Raw genomic sequence first — 24,946 nt, 5'->3', positions numbered from 1 at the left:
CAGGTTATGTTAGAGTGAATTGTAGTTATGTCCCAGATAATTGACTGATTATTGAGAAGAAATCAGTGCTCAATTAAAGCAGCCATCCAGAATTCAGTTTATAAAGAAAAATAAAACTAAAGCCACTTTTCAGCTGTCTTACAGTCTGGAATGAGAATGGAAAGTATGATCTAGATAGAGTTAATGAGGGTTTGATTTCCATTCCCATTTCCCAAAACTAAGATCACTGTCAGAGTAAAGGGGCCTTCAAGTGGGTGTTAATGTGACATTTAAAGGCCCTTTACACTGCCACAGTGGTGTGGAGTGTGCTTGCTGTAACTGAGAATCAGGCGCTGTGTGTCTGCAATACTGAGATCAAAGGAAAGGCTGCTGCTTGTTGGAAAGCATCATGATATTAATTTGAAATCTTGCTACTTGTAATGTTTTATTTGTGCTCAGTACAGACCCTCAGCACTCCTCATTTCCACCCAGTCGTTGTACCAGCCTCTCATTTCTCCCCAATGAGCAGCAAAAGCCTTGCATCTCCCCAGTCCTCATCAAGCATCCATTCTATAGTTGCCAAGGCTTTGAAATATTTTCAAGAGGCAATTCTTCAAATAAACGGAGGGACTGAGGACAGCTGGAGGATTTTGTATGTAGTCTGAGACATTTTAGATTATTTTTTATAAAAAATATCCTAACTACTGGGAGCCTTAAGCCTGAAAATGTTATCAGTTTTTTCTTAAGGATCTTTTCTCTTACTGGTCCAGAAGGCAAAAACCAAAAAGACACCCCCTCCCCACAAACAAAACAAAAAGAACCAAAACTAAATAATACACCATATGCTACATTCTGTGTCCTGTGTCTACCATTGTGACATTACATTATTCCTCTATGTTGATTCATGGCCTATTGTTAAAAAATGTAAGACAGAATCTGCTTCCACACTACAATACATATTCTAGAAAAGAAGTTTGGAAGAATCTCAAAAAACTTGGAGTTCAGGATCAGTTCAGATAAAAAATCGACTGTTCAGTGTCCTATCTGAACCTCCAGCAAAGAGATCTCCTACGCTTCCCAGCTCAATTACACAAACCCTTATGGTCAGGTGCCTAGAACGTGGGATTGTAAATGATCTCAGCCTTATTTCTCTCCTTCCTCCCAAAATTTCCCTTCCTTCCTCCTCCCACTATCTCCCTTCTAGCGCCCCTTCTCCGTCTACTGTCCTCTTCTGCACAGAGCAGGGGAACCAACAAGGAGGCAATGAAATCTGTCAAGGAGTGAGTAAGATGACTGCCTGCCTGGTAGCTAGGAGATACGCCTGCAGCCAAAACTATAATCTTGATGATCAAGCGAAATCCTGCTGCTCTGTGGGACATAGGGAGAAAGTTAGGGTCTGTTTCAGTAAATAAGAATTGTTGGTAAGTATTATCTCATCCCCCAGTGTAATGCTCTCCTTCACCAATCCAAATTCCAGTATCTCCAGCAACATCTGATTCCTTTCTTCATCATTTTCAGATGTCCCCCACCTGCAGATCTGTTTTCCATCCTCACCCCCTGACCTGTCCAGTTGCCACTCAACAAATCACACTCCCAATCTTTAATACAGGGTTCAAGACCATTATTCCTCCTTCCCCAACAAGAGCAGTAGAAAAAAGTGGATGGAAAAGCAGTCAGGACATATTGAGGGGAGCAATTCTGCTGACCTACTCTTCCATCTGGGAAAAGCTCAGGGCAGATGATCTGAGTCAGAGAGTGGTGAGCAGCCTGAGGACCTACTCCGCTGAGAGTTAAAGGATAATGTGATATACTGGTTTATTCATCTCATATACAGTGATCGCAAGTGTCATCTCTGCATCAAGTATCATCTGCAGCTTCCCATATGGAGACCTGAAGGGGTTAGTTTTGTCATTTTCCAATGCGTATGTGAAGCCAGTCAGAGCATTAATGTGATAACATGGTCTGAAGAATCAATATTCTGGTGATATCAAGATCTATATCTCTGCCCTTTCCTACTAAGGCAATTCTATCTTGATATTTTCTCACTATTTTGGGGCCAGATTCACTCCTTTGGTTCTGCTAGCTCAGTGGCTCTCAACTTTTCCAGACTACTGTACCCCTTTCAGGAGTCTGATTTGTCTTGCGTACCCCCAAGTTTCACCTCACTTAAAAACTACTTGCTTACAAAATCAGACATAAAAATACAAAAGTGTCACAGCCACTATTACTGAAAAATCGCTCACTTTCTAATTTTTACCATATAACTATAAAATAAATTGATTGGAACATAAATATTGTACTTACACTTCAGTGTACTGTATAGTATATAGAGCAGTATAAACAAGTCATTGTCTGGATGAAATGTAATTTGTACTGGCTTCGCTAGTGCTTTTTATGTAGCCTGTTGTAAAACTTGGCAAATATCTATATGAGTTGGTGTATCCCCTGGAAGACCTCTGCGTATTCCCAAGTAGTTGAGAACCACTGTGCTAGCTGATCTCAGGTTTCAGGCTCCTGGTAGTAATATGTTCACATAGAGCTGGAACATGGTAGCACAAGCCTTCTGCAACCCAGTTCCAATGGGGAACCCAGAGCAGGCCGCCATAGCCCACATTGAGCGGGGCTGGCTAGCAGATGCACTAATTCAGAAGTCTGGTGACCCTCTACTAGCAGGGTTGCTCTAGAGCTGCAGTTATAAAATGAAGCTGCTTCCCCCTACAAGGGAAAGATGAGCTGTGGTATCTCTGCCTGCCTTCCTCTGCAGGTTAATGCCTCAACCAGCACAGTGAGGTCTTGGCTTCATTTGTTACGTATCTTGGTGCAGTCCAACTAGTCCCTTCCATGTTTCTGAGGTGGGGCCCCCATGCAGGATTCCATGTTCAGACATATCAAAAGCTGTGCAGTGGCCGAGCGATACCAGTACAGATATATGGCCTTGTCCATCATTGCCACCAGCGCTCCCTCTGTTCCGTGTCCTGGTCTGAATCCTGACTGAAAGGGCTCCAGGACACTAGATGGAATTGGAGAAAAATCTTTGTGAACTTCCCAGTTAGCTTGCTCAGCAAAGGGAGATTAGACAGGAGGCAGTAATTAGCTAAATCAGTTGCCTCGAGAGATGGTTCCTTAAATACTAACTGGAATTAAGTAGTGTTTAGTGGTGGGACAGGCTCCAGCCAAGTCAACGAAGTTCTGAAAGTAGGAGTCATTTCTGAGCAGGAGCTGAACATGGTTTGACGATAGTCAGGAGTGGCTTCTCTCACCTCTGAAATATTCAATATTGGTGACTTTTTCTCCTGGAGGCAGACCTCCCCGCAGTGATCCATTCCTAATGGATGATGCTTAGTTAGGATTATTGTAATGTGCTTTATTTATAGCTGCCTTTGGAAACAACTCACACATTACAGCTAGGGCAGAATGCTGCAGCGTAACTGCTCAGGGATTGTTTTTGCACCCAAGGGTAGATGAGAACCTACCTTCACTGTCTGCCTCCTATCCAACAAGCATTGCTGCCAAGATTGTGTAGCTTCTTGTGCGAGATGAGAGCCAATGAGCCCCTATCATGGACGTTACTGGCTGTCTCATGGTGTAATCTCAAGAAGATGAGAGAGGGGGCCCACTACCTCAAGGGCCCATAGCTCTGCAATCTTGCTAACTCCTGTGATTTTCTCACCAGGCTTGCAATATTTAGCGGGTGGGTTTTTTTGTAAACCCCAGTTCCAGGAGTCATGTGATTATGTGAAAATCTCAATTTTCATTTTTGAGAAGTTTTTAGTTTCTAACCATCATGGTTCTGGAGTAAAGCTGGAAAAAGTGACCTCTGAAGGCTCAAAAACCAGAAAAGAAATACAGAGAATCCAATTTATTTATTTTAAAATCTCATAATTTTCAAGCCAATCTCATGATTTTGGGGAGCTGTCTCATGATTGTTGAATGTGTGGGGTTGGTGACGTTGACTCTAGAGTGCTCTCTTCCTCTCAAGAGCATATCTTTGGCATGCTAGGCAAAGCTCAAGACTTTTTGTTTTCTTTTTACTTTTATGTTTCTTGAGAGGTTTCGTTTATTTTAATAACAGATGATGCCATTTCCAGTTTTAAGTGGGGGGGGGGGAAGACCTCTAGGGGTAATTAATATGATAGCACTTACATTGCAAGCACATCACATCTTTATTTATATGGCAGTGGCTAAAGTGATGCACCTCCTAAAATGACAGCCCAGACACAGAAATAGGGCCATATTACACTCTTTGACCTTGTGTACTCACAGGTTGGGGTGAAGTGAGGTTGGTTAATTTGCACTGAGTTTTTTGGCACACTTACTTGTACATACTAAATAGTATGCAATAATTGCATACAGGCTGTCAGCTGTTTTCAGATTCGGTACCGACCAGTGTGTCTATGCAGCAGGGACTTTGTGCAGAGTAAGCATGCAGCATTCTGGACAGGTATCCCATAGTGCTCTGGTGGAACCCCATTGAAGTCCATGGGATTGCACTGATGTAAACATAGCTGCCCAAGTTGTGAAGGCTCCGTGTGAGACAGTTCTCTGCCTGTGCATTTGAGGTGTTCTGTGTGTGGAGGTAGATCAAATCTCTCCTAGCCTACATATGGGCAAAAGGGGGAGAGGAGCCAAGGGTAGCTGGGGAGGGGGTAGAGGGAGCCAGGGAGATGGTGGATATCAGAGTACTGGAAGGAGTCAGGGGCAGCCTGAAGGAGGGAGGTTGCTGGGTGGCGGGGTGACGTGGAACAGGTTGGATGAGGGAATGTGGGGTAGCCTCCCTTATTCTGCCCCAGGCCTCTTCAGCCTGTTCCTCTCCTCACCCTACAGCAAGGACTTGGTCTAGCCATCAGCCACCAATGCCTTCCTCTCCCAGCTGCCCACAGCGCTGTCGTGAAACCAGCAGGCTGGTGTTGAGTGTGGTGGTAGAGCAACTGTTTCTCTTCCTTCAAGGATAGTACCATAGCAGTGCCAGGTGGTGGAGAGGGTGAATTTCAGGGGAACCCTGCTTTTTCTCTGCAGGCTTGCTGTGATTGTGGCTTTGCTGGGTGTATGACATCCTCCAGGTAGGGCTGGGGGAAATGCACTGTGGGACTGCTGAACATGTGTCATGTCCAGTGCATCATACTAACCAGTCGTGTGTAAATTAATGCAGAATGTGGCCCCATAGTATCTAAATCCTTCAGCAATATTTCCCATAATTCTGAACAGTTATATGTGGCTGCAGTGATGTATGGGACTGCTCCTAAGTTCTTTACTTTCCTGTATCCCATGCCCCATTCATACCTGCTAACATTTGAAAGCTATAAAGCTCCAGTGATTTGGGACAGAAACAGTGATAGTAGTGCTGATGGCTGAGCTCTTATTAGCCCTAGCCAAAAGGCCAGTGTCTATTCTCATACTTCTGGATCCTAGCATTCAATATAGTCTGTCACAAGACACAGCTACAACCATCCCACTTGAGACAGGGGGCAGAGGGCAATAGAAATACTTTGAAGTAATTAAAACAACGAGGAGTCCTTGTGGCACCTTAGAGACTAACAAATTTATTTGGGTATAAGCTTTCGTGGGCTAGAACCCACTTCTTCAGATGCATGAAGTGAAAAATACAGGAGCAGGTATAAATACATGAAGGATGTGGGTTGCTTTACCAAGTGTGAGGTCAGTCTAACGAGATAAATCAATTAACTGCAGGATACCAAGGGAGGAAAAATAATTTTTGAAGTGGTAAGAGAGTGGCCCATTACAGACAATTGACAAGAAGGCATGAGTAACAGTAGGGAGAAATTAATGTTGAGGAAATTAAGTTTAGGTTTTGTAATGACCCAACCACTCCCAGTCTTTATTCAGGCCTAATCTGATGGTATCCAGTTTGCAAATTAATTGCAGTTCTGCAGCTTCATGTTGGAGTCTGTTTTTGAAGTTTTTTTGTTGAAGAATTGCCACTTTTAGTTCTGTTATTGAGTGACCAGAGAGACTGAAGTGTTCCCCTACTGGTTTTTGAATGTTATGATTCCTGATGTCAGATTTGTTTCCATTTATTTTTTTGCGTAGAGACTGTCCGGTTTGGCCAATGTACATGGCAGAGGGCCATTGCTGGCACGTGATGGCATATATCACATTGGTAGATGTGCAGGTGAACGAGCCCCAGATGGTGTGGCTGATGTGGTTAGGTACTATGATGGTGTCCCTTGAATAGATATATGGACAGAGTTGGCACCGGGGTTTGTAGCAGGGTTTGGTTCCTGGATTGATGTTTTTATTGTGTGGTGTGTAGCTGCTGGTGAGTATTTGCTTCACGTTCGGGAGCTGTCTGTAGGCGAGGATTGGCCTGCCTCCCAAGGTCTGTGAGAGTGAGGGATCGTCCTTCAGGATAGATTGTAGATCCTTGATGATGAGCTGGAGAGGTTTTCATTGGGGGCTGTAGGTGAAGGTTAGTGGCATTCTGTTACTTTCTTTGTTGGGCCTGTCTTGTAGTAGGTGACTTCTCAGGACCTTCTGGCTCTGTCAATCTGTTTCTTCACTTCACCAGGTGGGTATTGCAGTTTTAAGGATGCTTGATAGAGATTCTGTAGGTGTTTGTCTCTGTCTGAGGGATTGGAGCAAATGTGGTTGTATCTTAGGGCTTGGCTGTAGACAATTGATCGTGTGATGTGGTCTGGATGAAAGTTGGAGGCATGTAGGTAAATATAGTGGTCAGTAGGTTTCTGGTATAGGGTGGTGTTTATGTGACCATCGCTTATTAACACTGTAGTGTCTAGGAAGTGGACCTCTTGTGTGGACCGGTCCAGGCAGAGGTTGATGGTAGGGTGGAAGTCGTTGAAATCTTGGTGGAATTCCTCAAGAGCCTCCTTCCCATGGATCCAGATGATGAAGATGTCATCAATGTAGCGCAAGTGGAGTCGGAGCGTAAGGGGACGAGAGCTGAGGAAGTGTTGTTCTAAGACTTGGAACAATGCTTCCTCAGCTCTCGTCTCCTTATGCCCCGACTCTACTTGCGCTACATTAGTCTCTGAGGTGTCACAAGGACTCCTCGTTTTTGCTGATACAGACTAACATGGCTACCATTCTGAAATCTGAAGTAGTTGAAATCTTTTCTTGAGTGTAGTGATGGGAAATTACACTTCTGCCTTGAGACCCCTCACATGTGGAGTTCTCAGAGCTCAGGTCTCTCCTTGGTCCTATTAAATATTTATGTGCAGCCACTGGGAGAAATGATGAAACTTCTAGAGCTTAAGTGTCAACAATGTACAGATAACACACATCTCTGCTATTTGCAGTTTGTCCTAACTAAGACCTTGGCTACACTCATGAGTTACAGTGCAATAAAGCAGCCCTGGGCGCCCTAGCTCACTCTCTGTCCACATTAGCAAGGCATGTAGAGTGCTTTGACTCCACAGCTATAGCGATGCTGGTATTCCACCTTGGCGAGTGGAATAACGTTTGCTGCGCCCCCGCTGGCGCCCTGCGGCACCAGTGTGAACAAGGTGTTGCATTACTGTGCTGTGATCAGCCTCCAGAAACGACCCATAACCCCCTTAAGTCAAGTGGCCACTCTTGTCATTGTTGTGAAATCAGCTGCAGGAATGCAGAAATGCTCTTTCAAAGCTCCCTGAAGCCGGCTGCTTATCAGCTCCAAGAAAAAGCAAACATTTACTGTTAGCTTTGAGTGAGGGGAGGGGAAGGGGGTCTGAACTTACAAAACAGCATGCTGACACACTTTCAGCCCCCCAAATACCCACTTTCTCTCCCCCCACATACACACAACACACTCCCTGTCACACTCCACCCCACCCCACCTCCATTTGAAAAGCACGTTGCAGTCACTTGCATGTTGGGATAGCTGCCCATAATGCACCACTCCCAATGCCGCTGCAAGTGCCGCAAATGTGGCCACGCCAGTGCGCAAACAGCTGTCAGTGTGGACAGACTGCAGCGCTTTCCCTACTGCACTCTCCGAAGGCAGGTTTAACTCACAGCGCTCTACATCTGCAAGTGTAGCCATGCTCTAAGGGTTAAAGCGGTGGGGAGTGCTCAATAGCTCAACTATCTCCCCTTTCCCTGGCTTGAGAGAGCAGAACTTCCCAATAACTGCTTCTTTTCCTGGATGGATGTGGTGAGAGTTCTCCCTCCTGTTTTAATCTACTTTTGCCATGGATGATAACTCCAGGATGATTCAGTCATCCCAACACAGGGCTGAGATCAGCATACACACGCAGAAGAGTTGGCAAAAGCTGAATCCTAGCAAGACGGAAATTATTATACCTGTGAGCAGAGGGAAATGATTCAGAGAGCTGGCCACCATGGTACAGCCCCCGCCAATTGAGGATGCATACCTACAGATCATCGAGACAGTCAGTCGTTGGGAGTTTGTCTGGATTTCTTGCTGACGCTATGCTCACTTATAGCAACAGCCACACAAAACATCTACAATCTATGACCAGCTGGGAGATCAGGTCCCAACTTTGCTGATGATGAATTGGCCATGAAAATGGTGTATTACCTCCTATCTGGATTGCAGCAATGAATTCAATTTGCGGGTCAAAGCATCAACCCTGAGAAGACTGCAACTAGTGCAGAAGGCAGCCACATACCTCATCAGCACCACACACAGATGACCAAGAGCACCTCACCTCTGTGCTCTGCTGATTACACTGTCCCACCCACAATAATGAGTTAAGTTTAAAGATCTCAGTCCTTATTTTCAAAGTGGCCTAGGCTCAGAATACCTAAGAGACCTCTTGTCCTCTGGGACCATCGTTGTCATTGATGGCTCTATTCCTCAGAAGTAATAGAATTGTCTACCTCAGGGTTCAAGCTCATCTGGACAGAAGACATGAGGGCCTTCTTTGGGGCTAGTCCCACACTGTGTAACTCTCTCTTGTGGAAAATAAGCACCAGCATAAACCTATATGCCAATCCAAACGCAAGGGGTGCTGCTTTGATCTTGCTTTCCTTAAAAACAACATATAGCATACCTTGGCTTTCTCACCAACAGAAGTTAGTCTGGTAAAAGATATTACCTCCCCCGCCTTGTCTCTCTAATATAGTGTAGCATGTTAATTTACTCCACACCCCACATACGCACATGCGTGCACACACAATTTCCCCCTGGAGACGAATGAAGAGCAACTGTGTTTGATAGACATTAGTCTCCTTATTTAATTTTCTAATTCTGGAAGCCACTCAGATCCCATGGTGATGGCGCAGCATAAGAATCTGAATAGATTGGAATAAATAGAGACTGTGGGGGAGAAAAATATTGCCACTGGTTTTAACTCTCTTAATATACCATTGGACAGGGGGAGCTCTTTGCGAGGGACAGAGTAGAAAAATAAGATATTTTTCTATCTAATTAGGACAAGTCTCCCTTAAATAGGGGTAGTTGGTTTATATGTCTCTCTCCTTGAGTGTCCTTGTTCTTCCCACAAATGTTGACTAATCCTTTAACACCAGCGGTGGCTGCTGCAATAATTAAGCACAAAAATGCCAACCCAGTATGTGGCTGCAAACAAACTCCTTGACAAAATCCAGCAGTCCCTTGGTGCAGATTATGCCAGAAGATGAAGGGAATGTGAATACTTAAAAGGCAGCATGCAGGTTTCCTGATGTGAATCTCAACCTATTTTGCCTACTTGATATCTGAGGCCAATAATAATAAGGAATTATTTAAGTCCAGGCCCTTTTCAGTGTCGGGGCCAGAACACACGATGATTTTACTTGATGTAATATTCCATATGCTTGAGTTCTGTAATGAAATAGTTGTTACAATACAGACAACATATAGTACAGTATTATAGTGGTTATGAGGGGTTTGAATTAATTATTCTGGTTAGAGCTGAGCCAGAAACAAACTCCTGCCCATAAACTTTGGGATTATTCAAAATCAGAAGCCTTATCCAAATTTTACAAATGACTGTTGCCTTTATAAAGAGGCTAGTATATTAAAAGTAATTTGAATCTGGATCCAAATTTTGTAGTTTCAGCGCATCTTTAATAGGTTTGTCAGTATCTGTAACCCATTATCCTCATTGTCTCCTTGACAAGAATGACATGTATATTGCCATATATCCAGAATGTTTTTATTTCACTGTTTGTTTAATATGGATCCTGATTAAAATAATTTAAAAGATTTTTATTTTCAAATTTTAAAAAGAGACCCCTCCTCCACCTTTGGCAATAATTAATCTCAGTCTTTGTGAAGTGGTTGTGACTGGACTAATTTTGCCATCCCTGTTAGTGAAAACACAATAGTTTCTGGATTGCATTTACATTGTGATCTCCTTACCGTTATCAATATAATATTTCCACTCAGGAAACACCTGAGAAAAGGAGTGGTGACAAAGTTAAATCAAGTTAATTATTAGTATTATTTGTTTTGTGATAGCATCTATGAACCCCAGTCATGGACCAGGACCCCCAGTGCACTAGGTGCTGTACAAACAGAGAACAAGAAAGATGTTTTTTTCCCCAAAGAGCGTAAACATTCCAAATGAATCATTATAATGAATTAAAATATTAAGATGCAAATCATTGTGGAATCTACCACAACTTTACAAAGTTATAATCAAGCAAATAACATCTACAGACTCATTACCCTCATTTTGCATTTTACACAAAGGTCATGGTGAGCAGTCTCAAAGAGCCAAAACACCCAGATAACTTAATTGATAGAGAAGGGTTTGAGGCTACATCTCAGTTTGAGCAGTAAGGTTTTAGGTGCTCAGATACCATGATGAAGATCATGGGGGGAAAAGAAAAAGCCTAGATAGAAGTCTCTGGCCTTAGTTACACCAATGCAACATTATTGACTTCAATTGACAGCAACATAATATTCTGCTCTCCATTTCTTACAAATCAGTTGTGCTTGAAAAAATTACATATATATATATATATACACACATATATATCTATAATATATTATATAATATAAAATATATATATATATATAAAATGAGAACATATTGAGAATATGTTTTCAATGGGTTTTTTACATTTCCAAAGCATTACAAAGTTTAAAAAATTTGACCATGACAGCCCACAACCAACTGTGATGATAAACCCCAAACCAAGTAATTAAAAAAACCTCTACAATATAGAGTTGTCACGGAGTGCGGGGGGACACAAGGCCCTGCACCCCCGGCTTCCTGCGATTCACCATGACTCTCAGACAGCCAGTAAAGCAGAAGGTTTATTTAGACGACAGGAACACAGTCCAAGACAGGTCTTGCAGGCACAGACAACAGGAACCCCCTCGGTTAGATCCATCTTGGGCTCCCAGGGCGCCCAGCCCCCTTGGGAAGTCAGAGCCCCGTCTGCCTCCCAGCCATCTCACCAGCCAGCTTCTGAAAACTCTCCCCTCAGCGACCCCTCCCACAGCCTTTTGTTCAGTTTCCCGGGCAAAGGTGTCACCTGGCCTCTAACCCCTTCCTGGGTTCTCATGTTACATGCTCAGGTATTCTCCGTCGGTCAGTCTTCCATGCCCCAATGCGGACTATCCTAGCCACACTCCCCTGTCAGCATTCAAAGACCACAGTAAGAACAGTCCCAGTTCATCACAAGAGTAACATAAACCATGCCTAACACTGTTAAAATAGTATCAGAGGGGTAGCCGTGTTAGTCTGAATCTGTAAAAAGCAACAGAGGGTCCTGTGGCACCTTTAAGACTAACAGAAGTATTGGGAGCATAAGCTTTCGTGGGTAAGAATCTCACTTCTTCAGATGCTACTGTTAAAATAGAAGCACCTTGCCCATTCATCATCCATTAACCCAAACTTACTCAGACAACAAATAACTTTATTTTTAGAGAGACACCCAAACTCTCTCTAAATCACACACTCCAAGTAAATATGAAAATAATTTCCAAGTCTTAGCTGCCAATATAAAACCTGACAGTTATGTTTTCATAATATGTATAATCTTTCTGCCAAGTGGAGCCAGCGGAAACCAGGGCCGGGTTGAATATCTAGGAGTTCCTTTTCAACAATGCAACACAGAACTGGCTCGAGCCCCCAGCCACACACCACCCCGGGGTGCTTCGGAGAGCCAATACTTCCCCTCTCGCAAGTACAGAGTCTGAGTGTAGAAAAGAAACTTTTAATGAAAGGAGGGAAGTGACCCAGCATTACTTAGGGAAAGTGCCACAAACAGGATTCATAACCATAAAACTGTGAGCAGGACGCGCAATCCAGAGTGCGTGGGGCAGAGTCTTCTGCCTCATGTTCTTGAGTTCTACAACCAAAAGTTCCTTTACAGTGCCCCCCTCTGCTCCCTCACCATACCCCACTCACAGTGGTTGTCCTTGATCAGTCAGGACCCTGGGTTCAGAAGTGCATCTGTGTGAGTTCACCTCCCACCTGGGGAAGAAGACATCTGGCTAGCTCCATCATCGGAGCACTTGCTCTGGCTGGCTGCCCTGCCAGCCGCTGTTCCTCGCTGCCTGGCCGCCCTCCCGCCACTGTTCCTGGCCACCCTGCTAGCCGCTCCCACCAGCCAACTGCCTGCCACTTTCGTCAGCCACTCCCACCAGCTGCCCGTCAGTTATCTTCTGCTGCCACCTGCGCCTCTACTGTGACCTCTGTAGGTCAGTCTCTTAGTGATTTTTTATCTCAGCAGGCAGGGCAGAAACATTGCCCCACCACAAGTGATTTCAGCTCTTATTGAGTACTTAAAAATAACAAAAGGCTCCTAGTGAAACCTATTTAGCTCTATCCTTGAACAACAGGGAGGAACAGGTTAAACCAGACCAGGGACCCTTAGGGAGAGTTAACTGTCCCCACCCCTTTTACTTTCACAGGGGTGTGGCATTCGAGCCCCTGCCTTAGCGAGTTCCTTTCAACTGAGGGTGACCCCTCAATTAGGTAGGACAGGCTCAGCACAGTTCTGTTCCCCTTTACTCATGCAATAAAGATAACAACATTTCACTACCCCTGAATTCAGATTTACAATTTTTATTAAAGCTAATGTTAAAATTATATAATAGACAGGTTAATGAAATAGTGTCTGTACATCTGGGTGTAGTGCTTAGATTATTCAAAAGTACAAAATCTGGTGTAAACCTCATAAAATACATATAGTACATAATCTGCAATAACCCAAATTTAGGTGAATAAATTTAACAATACAGTTTAGATATTAGAATCTGAATACTCGGGTACATCACTCATGAAAAATTATACATAAAGTTGGTTGTAGAAAGTAAATATAGGAATGAGTGTAGATTGTCCCTTAGTAACTGAGCATTTGGGATAGGTTGTTCCTTAGTAGATATAATCCATCATAGAAGTATTTCAGTTATTTTCCGATTTTGCTTCTCATCGGCACTCCAGCTCATTTTAGTGTTTTGTAACCCAACACCAGCCAAAGTTGATCACTTTTGAGCAACACAGCTCCTGTCTGCTGGATACATAGGCAGAGTAGGTATCTTCATATAAATACAGTTTGCTCCTGAAGTCTCTCACCCTCCCAGCTAGCTGTCAGGAAAAAGCTCTTCATATCCTGCTTATATCTGAATTTGGGGAAAAATAGGACAAGAGAAAGAGTTTACCCTGCAAATAAGGGCACATTATGCAGACAGACTAGACTGTTAGCTTTTGAATCCTTTCAGAAATTTGAATATTCCAGAGGATGACAAACTACCATGATGACCAAAAAAAACCCACCTTGACAATGGCCACTTGCAAATAATTAATGTTACCATGGTACTTGCAATATAGAGCCACAACAATGTTAATTACTTGGAGTGACACCATTGTAATGATTTTGATGGTGACCCCTGCAGAAGAAATATCTGTGAGGAATTAAAAAGGGATTTGGAGAGAAATGTGGCAGACTGCATTTTAAGTTGAATAATATGGTCTCTGCAGCTTTTAAAAGATAAGGTTTCACCTGCTCCTAATTTTCTCCTTCCTTATAGTGGCCATTGTAGGTTTGATCCAAGAGAGGGCAAGGAACTGTTGGAACGTGTTGAGTCAGTGCAATTTAGAGCCCACATATGTGTAAATTTGTAGAAAACCTGGTGCTGGGTGTGAAGGTAGATTGGGGGCTCCAAGCAGCCTAGACATCCTTTGAGGCTGCTGACCCATAGGAAATTGGTGATCACCACCACTTACATTATAGATATGGAGGTGGCATTTTATGCAGAGGGAGTACGCTCCACTGGGAAGGTTCTGTGTCGTGCTAACTGTCATTGGGCAGCCTTCTGAGCCTGCTTCCTTCCAAGGAATAGACTCTTAGAATCTGTCTGACATAGTTGTTGTACAAAGAGTGACATCCTAACCCCTGTGACGAGTCCTTCCCTGGCTAGTAAGTAATCAGCCAGCCAAGGAAGAAATTCTAAAGGTGTCAGGTGGGCTGCAGAATTGCAGCCATTACAGAGCTATCCGCAAGGGAAACAAGAAGGAGGCTAGGTCCTCACTACGGGGGGAAGGGGGGTGTCGATTTAAGATACGCAAATAGCGTAGCTGCATTCGACGTATCCGAGCCGACTTACCCCGCTGTGAGGACGGCGGCAAATCGACCTCCGCGGCTCCCCCGTCGACAGCACTTACTCCTACCTGCGCTGGTGGAGTACAAGCGTTGATTCGGGGATCGATTGTCACGTCCCAACGAGATACGATAATTCGATCCCCGAGAGATCGATTTCTACCTGCCGATTCAGGCGGGTAGTGAATACGTAGCCGGAATCTGCTGGTCAGCCCAAGGTTCCCACCTCCTCCCAAATCCACAGTGCCACTGTAAAACAGCAATGGGGCTTTTATATCATGGGTGGTGACTTAAGGCAGGAATCCCCCCACACCCTCGTTTTCATTCATGAATGGTGGCATGAGCACTTCACCAGCCCTCATGGAGAGCTCAGTAGTTTGAGCATTGGCCTGCTAAACCCAGGGTTGTGAGTTCAATCCTTGAGGGGGCCATTTAGGGATCTGGGGCAAAAATCTGTCTGGGGACTGGTACTGCTTTGAGCAGGGGCTTGGACTAGATGACCTCCTGAGATCCCTTCCAACCCTGATATTCTATGATTCAAACAAACAAAAGATTTTCTTTTAATTAAAAGAAAAATCATAGGAACTTATCACTTATCAGGGCTAGAACAACACAGGGAGGTTACTCTATCCCTGGCACCTGCTCCTATGGTCTCCACAGCCCCAGAAGGAGATGGGCAGGAACAAGAGGCAGATGAAAGATAGAGAAGTGGGTAGGGTTTTGCAACTCCTTTATGTGTAAGCAGCTGTAGGTTTGTTTGGAGGCGGCTAGTTCGTTGCAACAGACTGGCCTTGCCTTTCAGTAGGATGTCCTGCCATGCAGCTAACATCTGTGTCCTGTGCCGTTTGGAAGACTATAAATACTTCTTGGGGGAAAGAGCCATAAATTGGCCATGCAGTTGGGCTGTTTAGTTCTATTTGCATTGGCATTTCAATCACACTTAGGGAAAGACTTCTGTTTCTATGAACACACAATTTCACATGTCATTACCCTTAAAAGCATTCTTGAAAATATAGCCCTATATGTTTAGCTCTCTTAACCATTCCTTGTAAGTTGTATTTTGCAAGATTTTTAGTATTTTAGCCATCCTTTCCTGACCTCTCTGAATCATCACTATATTTCCTATAGCAGTGTGCAAACCTTGTGTCATATGCCACGTACAGGCTCACTTACCACCTTAATTTTACATTCTCTTCTATTTGGTTCCTATGCTGTGTCCATTACTGTAGTGTCTTTCTCTGTTAAACTTCTGTTTATATAACATAAAATTGACCTCAGTCCTGCTGCATTTATTCATGTGAATAGTCCCACTGGTTTCAATGGGACTATACAGCTACTTGTATGAGTGAGAACTGCAAGATTGGTCTCAATACTGTGTTTGCTTGGGGTTTGTTCCGTTTGCTTTTGTTCGTGTGGGGTTTGGGGGTTTGTTTGTTTTTTGTAAAATATTACACTTCCCTTTCCATTTTCCAGCTACTCTACCACCCATATGTCATTTTTCTGCAGTATTACCAATGAACCAATGTTCTCCTATTCTGTACTTGTGTTTCCTAATTTTTGTTCTGTCTCTAAGACTACTTTGTATTTATCCTCATTGAATTTCATTTTTTTCCCAACCTACTCATTACTCTCACTTTTCAAGATCTTGTTGCATTTTCTCCTCAGAAGCATTTACCCTTCCCCACATCCTGCTTTTTAAAAAATCACTCCCCAATTTGACCATTTATTTACTCTTTCATCCAGGCCATGAGTCAAAATATTAAATACTGTCTGTGGGATTCTAGCAGATATTTCTCTCTGCTACCACAGCTGGAACCAGAATCCCCACTAGCCATGCATGCAGCAATGCACTAGTGATGGATCCTCTGTAGGATACCACAAGGCATTGAACCATCAATAATCACACTGAGTTTGGTTTTTTTCTAATCAGTTTTGTACTCACCTTGTGGTAGTTCTGCCAGTTCACATTTCTTCAGTTTTCCTTCAGGAATATTTTGTCATTGTGTCACAGGAAACAGTAGACCTTTAGATTTGGGCGACAGCCCCAAGCAAAGAATGGTGTATAACATGCACCACCCAGGAGTAGCCCCCAGAGTCAGTATGACTCAGAGACACACCTCAGAGTCACTATTATTATTGTTGTTGTTGTTATTTATTTTATTATTTTATTTATATTACTATAGTACCAAAAAGCCCTGGTCGTGGACAGACACCGCATTCTTTCCTGTCTGCCTCCTTGTTATAGAGCAGTGAGAATTTGCTGATGGCCTATATCAAGAGTAAATTATGACCTCCACCTTTGTGCTGGCTCCAGTGCACTGGCCAGCTGTTAGGGAGATGGACCCCAGGTTCCAATCTTCTATTCTGGGGAGGAATAACTAACTCCTACTCCCCCAGACTCCGGGTCTTGTAACCCACATAGGGATGTAAGAGAAGTGTGTACTCCTCCTTATTGCCTTGTGTGAGTGTATTGTGCAATTCATACCTAATCCTTTTATGAAGAAGCCCATTTAGTAATACTTTGCATGCAGCAAACTAAATTGACTTCAGTGGTGCTGTGCCTGCATATACCAGCCTTGAATTTGGCCTGTTATATATTTAGTTTGCTTATTATATGCATATATGTGTAAATAGTGAAGAAATGGTTGAATGTAAGCAGTCATTCCTGGTGGCAGATGCTTTTGCAGTTTTCAGATATTTTCTAAATCTTTCTGTGGCTGTTTGTCAGCCATTTGGACCATATTCTGTTAGGCCTGAGAAATCTGGAAAAGTTCAACTAAAATTCAGAAGTTCAGAATCTCCGACAAATATGTTGAACACCCAAACTCCTATAGTATCTTTATAATAAATATTATATTATGTTTATATTTATTACACATGCAATCTCTAGCATTTTATGCTATGATGTTAAGAGTAGGGCCCTATCAAATTCACGGCCATGAAAAACGCGTCACAGACCGTGAAATGTGATCTCCCACCGTGAAATCTGGTCTTTTGTGTGCTATTACCCTATACTATACAGATTTCACGGGGGAGACCAGCGTTTCTCAAACTGGGGGTCCTGATCCAAAAGGGAGTTGGAGCGGGGGTCGCAAGGTTATTTTACTTCTGCACTGCCTTCAGAGCTGGACAGTCAGAGAGCGGTAGCTGTTGGCCAGGTGCCTAGCTTTGAAGGCAACACTCCACCATCAGCAACACAGAAGTAAGGGTGTCAATACCATACCATGCAACTCTTACTTCTGCGCATCTGCCTTCGGAGATGGGTGGCCGGAGAATGGCGGCTGCTGATTGAGGGCCCAGCTCTGAAGGCAGCAGCACAGAAGTAAGGGTGGCAATACCATATCACGCCATCCTTACTTCTGCATTGCTGCTGGTGGCGGCTCTGCCTTCAGAACTGGACTCCCAGCCAGCAGCCACCACTCTCCAGCTGCCCAGCTCTGAAGGCAGTGCCACCGCCAGCAGCAGCGCAGAAGTAAGGGTAACAGTACCGCCACCCCCCCTACAGTAACCTTGTGACCACCCTACAACTCCTTTTTGGGTCAGGACCCCTACAATTACAACATTGTGAAATTTCAGATTTAAATAGCTGAAATCATGACATTTACAATTTTTAAAATCCTGACCGTGAAATTGACCAAAATGGACCGTGAATTTGGTAGGGCTCTTGTTAGGAGTAACAAATGCAGCTGCAGTTTAGGTGCCAAACGTGTGGCATACTGTGTGAACTAGTAAAGCAGTGATTGCTCCCAGGTCTCTCAGTGTCATTGACCTGAGTCCTGCTTGTTTGTGCTTTTTAAAATTGGCTTCAACTATTGTGCAAAGACAGTATTATTATGGATTTGCTTTTTAACCTGTGTTGTAGGCATATTATTCCGGGAGAATCTGTTATTGCCATTACTTGATATTTTCTGTGATTGCGTGCTGTGCAGTAATCTTAAGTAATCTTACGAATTAATTAATGTGATAAAGTTTCATCCTTGTGCCATTGAGTAATGATGGAACTGTCCAGTGCTTATTTTGTCTGCATCCATTTTTTAGTTCTATGTAGATGTCCTAAAATCGGGGGTTTTATGGGGCTTTCTCTTTGTACATACCTTAATGAGTAATCTCTTTGTAATGTTTTCTAGGGTGTTTTACTGTTGTACAGTTTCAAACAGCACTACATTAAAACACATTAGGGAACCTTTAGTGTGCACCAGCAGGGTCTACACAGACCAATTAATGAGCAACACGTTAGTGTGCTTTAGAAATCACATCCCCATAGTCAGCATTACTGCTCTGTGTAGATGAGCCCTTAGATACAAGTAACCATTTCTGTTGTTTTTGGTGGGGTTTTTTTGTAAAAACACAGATTTATTTTTTTTGGGGGGAAGGGGGATGGGTGTAGGTGTTTATCAATTAAAACCTAAAATCAAAAACCCTAATCATATATTATGTAGAGGTATACATTCTCTATTATATTATTCTATAATCTATATGATGAAAATTGTTATATAGATGCCAAAGATTTATTCTCACTTTTATTTGATATTTATTAAGTAATTTATTAGAATAAAAATACTCCTAGACCTACATTTGGCATTTTCCCTTTTGATCCTTATTTAGACTCTCCGTTCCCAATTACTCCATTCCTTACTGACTTGCTGTTAGTGGAAGGCTTTAGAACTCAAGTGGTGCTGTCCCTTACAACTATACAGCAGAATACAGGCCAGAGTGCTGAGAAATTGGACTCCACACCCCACCCCTTCCCAAACACGTATCAGCATGAAAGAAAAATGTGTCTGTTCCTTAACAAGATGAGGCTGAGTTGGGTAAGAATCAGATTTGAAATGGCTGTCCTCTCTGGATCTGCAACTTCAAATACTGACTGGATAGACCCAGGCCTTCATCCTTCTGAAGTAGATACACTGAGCTCCCCACAGTTTGCTGCTTGAGGATCTTTAGAATAAGACCGTAGAAACTGATGTCTTAACTACTCGGTGTGAACATTGAAGATTCCATGGCACTGCTTGTAAGGGTGGGAAGTTTGTCCTGGTTACCTGGCCAAAATTGCTGTCCTCCTCTTCTGGTGTGCAGTGTGCTGAGCACTGGTTGTCCTCGAGCTGCCACCTTCTGCCCTGGAAGGGGTTATCTTTTAGCAGAGCTGAATTCATATCATTTGTCAAGCCTTTGGAATGATACTTTATTCTTTTTGTTTAAGCATCTATGATTAAAGGCCATCTCCCCCCGGGCCAGACTCAAAGCCCACTGAAGTCGATGGGAATTTTGCAGGGATCACAAGGTTTGGACTGTTCTCCCGATGAGGAGAACTAATGTGCAGTGAGAACAATATACCTGGTTTCTCCTAACACACATAAGTAGGAGAAAATAGAAAAGATGGACTAAAAGCTACCTTTCACCGTTGACTTAAAGTAAACAACATGAACAATAAAAGGCATTAACTTGCATTAGCATTTCACATCCAGCGCTTCAGTGCTGCAGCTGGTTCAAAGGAATATCAAGAGGGCAAGAGGGTGACAGTGTGAGAGTGGTGGTGTGGGGGGAAGGGGAGACCTGCATCATTCAACGGTAAAGTGAAATAGTGATGCCATAAATGATGATGTCTGTCCTCTGATTGTCCTCTGATGTAGCTATTTCTCACAATTTGCAGAATCGACGACTGCTTCTGTGCTTCTCGAAAACTGGACGCAGTAGCCACAGAAGCTAAATTCAAGCAGGATCTGGGATTCCGAATGCTGAACTGCGGCCGAACGGATCTAGTTAAACAGGCCATATCTTTGCTGGGGCCAGATGGAATTAACAGCATGAGTGAACAGGTACAAAATTTAACTTTAGAAGCCAGGAGTTGTGACTGTTTATTAAAGAAAACAACCTTCCAACACTCTAACTTCATAAACAGGTGGCTCTTAACTTAGTCCTTTTTCTCTGTTACTTGATATTGAACTAAGACTCCATCAGGTGTACATTCAGGCTAAGCTTGGGCCCTTAGGAATTATGGATTATTTTCTTTAATGTTGAGGTAGATATAGCACATGAGTTGGCTTAAACTTTTTAAATTACATTGATTCAGGAGAAACTATCAAAAGGTCATAGGAGTGCCTGGAGTTGATCTGAATACAGAGTTGACCCTGGCTTGGGCATAATAGTGGCAATTAGGATGCTGTTTTTTGTGATGTGGACATCTTTTCAATACAAACTGGTCTGAGGTTCGCAACACATTTCACATAGACCACCAAACCCCTGTCAAGTGAGTGTTAATAATGTTCATGTGCATATTGAAATAGGCCCCAATTTGAACTGGTGATCTGGAGACAGAAATCTCCATATTTCATTACTGTTTAGTCATCTTATCTTTTGGGTGGTGACTTACAGATAACATGGGAAATACTAAGGATTACTACAGCTAAAGGGAAGTCTCTGTAAAGTGTACAGCTTTATCCAGAAGTAAATTTGCCTCCATGACTGCCCACCAGTGGAAACTTTGGATTGTGAAGCTCATGAAGTTGTTCCCAATTCCCAAGCAGGAAATGTTGACACTTTAGCAGCCATGGACAATGCTTCATCCTTTTGAAGTAGAGTTCCATGTAGTTTATTGTGGGTGGATCTTTATTATATGACCTTAAAAATTGAGGTTCCCATCTGCTCTGCAAAAATATTAAAGATTCTGGTGTCCTTAGCCAAAAGTTCCCATTTTGCTTCCAGTTCTGCAGTACACTGTTTGGCAGGGGGCAGCCAGCTTCCACCCCACAGATGGCTGCATTTGACCAGTGCTGTATGAATATAATGGTAAAGTGCTTTGGGATGAGAGGTGCTATAGAAATGTAAAATGTTAGAATCGGAGACATATAAAGCTAGAAGGGACCTCAAGAGATGATCTAGCCCACCACCCCACCCTTATGCAGGATTAGGTACACCTAGAAGATCCCTGATGGGTGACAGTTCTAATAGCTTTAGTTTGATAGAACACTGACCTATAACATTAATTAGTTAATGTTGATAAAGTGCTTTGTAAGTGTGAAGTACTCTGTAAGTACTAAGTATTACTGTTATTTTTATATCATGGAGTTCATTCCATGGTTAGTACGTTATAGTACTTTTAAATGATTATTCTTTTAAATAATTCTATGCCTTGAAACTTTTCATAGAAAAATTGCTATGCTTCAGTCCTGCAAAGTGCTGCTCCATATGGCCTGATCCATCAAAGCACTTAATCACGAGCTTAACTTTAAAGTGATGCTTATGTCCCATTTGACTTAAACATGTGCTTCAATGCTTTGCCAGATCAGGCCAAATGAGTCTGCATCTTGCAGGACTGAGCTGCCAATGATTTGACTATTGAAAGAACAACTTTTTCATGTTGCCAAAAACCAAATTCCCTGTGTGCTAATTGCATGTGTTATTTATTATTTGTTGAGCACTAATTATGTGCTCATTAAAAATCCATTCCTCCCACATACGAAGTGAGAGGTCTCATGCAATGATACAGAGCAAGCCTGAGCTACAGAGCAAACCTCCAGACTGGGCATATGTAAAAACAGCAGTGAGAAGAACTGCAGAACGGGGCTGAGCAGAATCTCAAATTAACTTTTAGGGCCCCATCCTGCAATGTATAGGGTGAAACGTTGGTCCCATTTTAATCAGTGGCAAAACTCCAGTTGTCTTCAATGGGTCCAGATTTCACTTGTAGTGTGCAGGCAGACTGCTGTGCTCAGACAGAGCCCGATTCAAGTCAGCAGCTGGTGCAGCAGTCTGTGTGTGTGCTATGTCTTGCAGGATCGGGTCCACATTTGTTTTGTTAATCCTTTTCTGTAAAATTTTAACTTAACATTTGATTTGCTCCTTGTGTTAAGTATTTATTCTTTTAAATTATGTTTTTTTAACTTATGTTCTAAAAATTATTCCCAATTACCAACATTCAGTGTTTGCATACAGTTTTTGTGAGACATAGGGCCTGATCCTATACAGCTTACTATTGGCCTGAGTATAGACCCCTGAGGTCCAAGGGGACTTTTACTGTTGTCTGCAATAGGAGCAAGATCAAGTCCCATTTGAGTGTGAGCTGTATTCACCAAGTACTCTTGTTGGCTTTAGTGCAACTGCCAGACAGAATCAGGATTATTCATATGAGTAATGGGATCAGGACCCCCATTTCTACACTTATTCATAATTATATATATATATATATATATATATATATATATATACACATATATATACATATATATATATATAAAAAGCACACCTTTCTCAACAGCAAATCAGGGACTTGATCCTGCTAAATGCCCACTGATTAGGGTGGGCACTGAAGATGCTCATCACCGCTCAGCATCAGGCCCAACATTTTATTTTTATTTTTACTAAAAGACACCTGCCCCCCAAACCCACCAAACCTTAGCCTGGAAAAAGAGACTTTTTCCCCTCAAGGAAAATGTGAATAACGTTTAATTCAGCAAAAATGCCGGTGCTCAGCTCTTGCTAGAGAGAACAGTGCAGTGACTCAGTTTCTGCCCATTCTGTCCACCTCCTTTGTCTCTGTTAATGATTTTGCTCTACAGCAAGTGACAGGTTAAGCAGAAAGTGTGTGATCATGTGACAGGAAGTGTACATGGGATCATAAGACAGACAATAGACATGTAGTAGAGATACCATGGTCCAGTGGTAAACTTCCCATGGAACAAACACACTCTTGATTGACCCTCCCCCGCTTTTATTTAATAAATAGCTTTTTGTGTTGTAATTTTGGTAGATTTAATTATACCATCATGCTTTCATCTAGACTTATTTCCATTGCCAAAATAACACTAACCTTAAGGGAAATGTTGATCAGCTGCAGTGGGTATTCCAGACTAATACAAATTGCAGTCTGGAGTTTCTGTAGTGAAGGGTCAGCTAATCTAGTTTTCATCAACATAGGGCAGCATATCCCTAGAGCTAACAACTTTAAACAATGCTGTCTGGCATTTCATTTAAAATTAAGTCATTGTTTAGGACTATGTACAAAGCTTCTAGGTTTCCAACCGCTAACAATGCTGACAGTGAATAGACAGAGCTCGAGTCTAACTTATCTAAAGGGAGTTCATTATGTTGTTAAAGGGATATTGTCAAGAAGTATAGACTCAACTTTTAGGTTTTATAAAACAAGAGTTACAAAAACCTTAATAGGAATGGAAATGTTTTCATTTGTTATTTTTTAACTGCATTGGAAATCTTATTGCTTTGGATTTAAACATTCCCCTACTATTGGGATACCAAGGACAACATTGTTCTTTATTTAGTATAGGAGAACTAGGAAATGAAACTGACAAATCTGATTTCATTATGCTGAGTAAAATGCAGGAAGGAAAAACGTACATGATGACAGTAACATAGATTTTTTAAATGTTCAGCTGTTAATAATATTAAAGAGTTGTTTGTAACAGAGGTAAGGTTTTGTTAAATATTTAGTGTTTATCTTGACAATATACATTTAAAGCACTAACTCTTTTTTTAAAAGATTCCATTGTAAATTTGTCAATTCCTTTGTTTTTTTGTTTTTGTTTTTTTAAATTCCAAACAATAAATAGGGCATGACTCCACTGATGTATGCTTGTGTCAGGGGTGATGAGGCTATGGTGCAGATGCTACTAGATGCTGGAGCAGATTTGAATGTTGAGGTGAGGACATTTTATTATGATTACAGCTTTGATTTCTTTATTTGTTTATATCTCACACAGCCCATTACAATTATAGCAGAGGAGGAAAACCCCAAGGCATTTAAAAATAAAATTCTGTTACCAAAGGCATTAACATTTGAAATGAATATTGAAATGATCACGGCACTTATCAGGGCAGCTCAGTATTGGGATCCATTGCACTTAAAGGGTCAGTTTGTCAGTGATTTAAACCCAATGTAATAGTATTGATTTCACTGGAATTGCACAGTGTAATTTAGCATAGAATGTAGCCCCGGAACTTTAAATGTAAGCTGCTGGTTCAGGAGTCACAATTTTAATGAAAAGGATGGGACTTCCTGAATCACAGATGAGTTAATCGGTCGAGGCGGCACACTGTTCAAATGCCCCTGCCCAAGTTTGAGAACTTTTATACATTGAGATGTCCATCTACTGCCCAACAGCACACGAGTGGTATAAGGTACATTGTTGTGTTTTATAAAATGGCTTTGATGAAAGCTGGTGGACGAAGGGGGCTTCCAACATGTAAATATCTCTTGGTGAATGTATGTAACAAACATACAATCTGTCCACCAAACAGATTGTTATGCCACTCCATGCAACACGGGTATGTAAGTTTTTAAAGAGCCATTTAAAATACATGAAGAATTATTTGTTATGTTTGCAAATACTTATCATTTCAGTTTGTTGAGGTCATGAATAAATTAAACTATCTGATTCACTTATCTGTGTTCCATCCATTCTGTTTGGATTTAGGAAAGCTGTCATTAAAGTGTAATTGCGACTTTCAATGAGACATTTTACTTTTTGTTTGTTTG

General features: G+C 42.3%; 1 protein-coding gene across 2 annotated transcripts in view; it reads left to right on the top strand.

The window, feature by feature from the left end:
- BTBD11 (BTB domain containing 11) overlaps positions 1 to 24,946 on the top strand; it is a 281,768-nt gene that overhangs the window by 210,104 nt on the left and 46,718 nt on the right. For both annotated transcript variants that reach the window (XM_034778075.1, XM_034778064.1), the window contains exons 5-6: positions 20,108 to 20,273; positions 24,021 to 24,110. In XM_034778075.1, the coding sequence (XP_034633966.1) occupies positions 20,108 to 20,273; positions 24,021 to 24,110 (256 nt within the window). The remainder of the gene's footprint in view (positions 1 to 20,107; positions 20,274 to 24,020; positions 24,111 to 24,946) is intronic.

The sequence above is a fragment of the Trachemys scripta genome, chromosome 1 (assembly GCF_013100865.1).
Source record: "Trachemys scripta elegans isolate TJP31775 chromosome 1, CAS_Tse_1.0, whole genome shotgun sequence".
Lineage (NCBI taxonomy): Eukaryota > Metazoa > Chordata > Testudines > Emydidae > Trachemys > Trachemys scripta.
The sequence above is the reverse complement of the archived record's forward strand: the minus strand, read 5'-3'. Positions and strand labels throughout refer to the sequence as shown.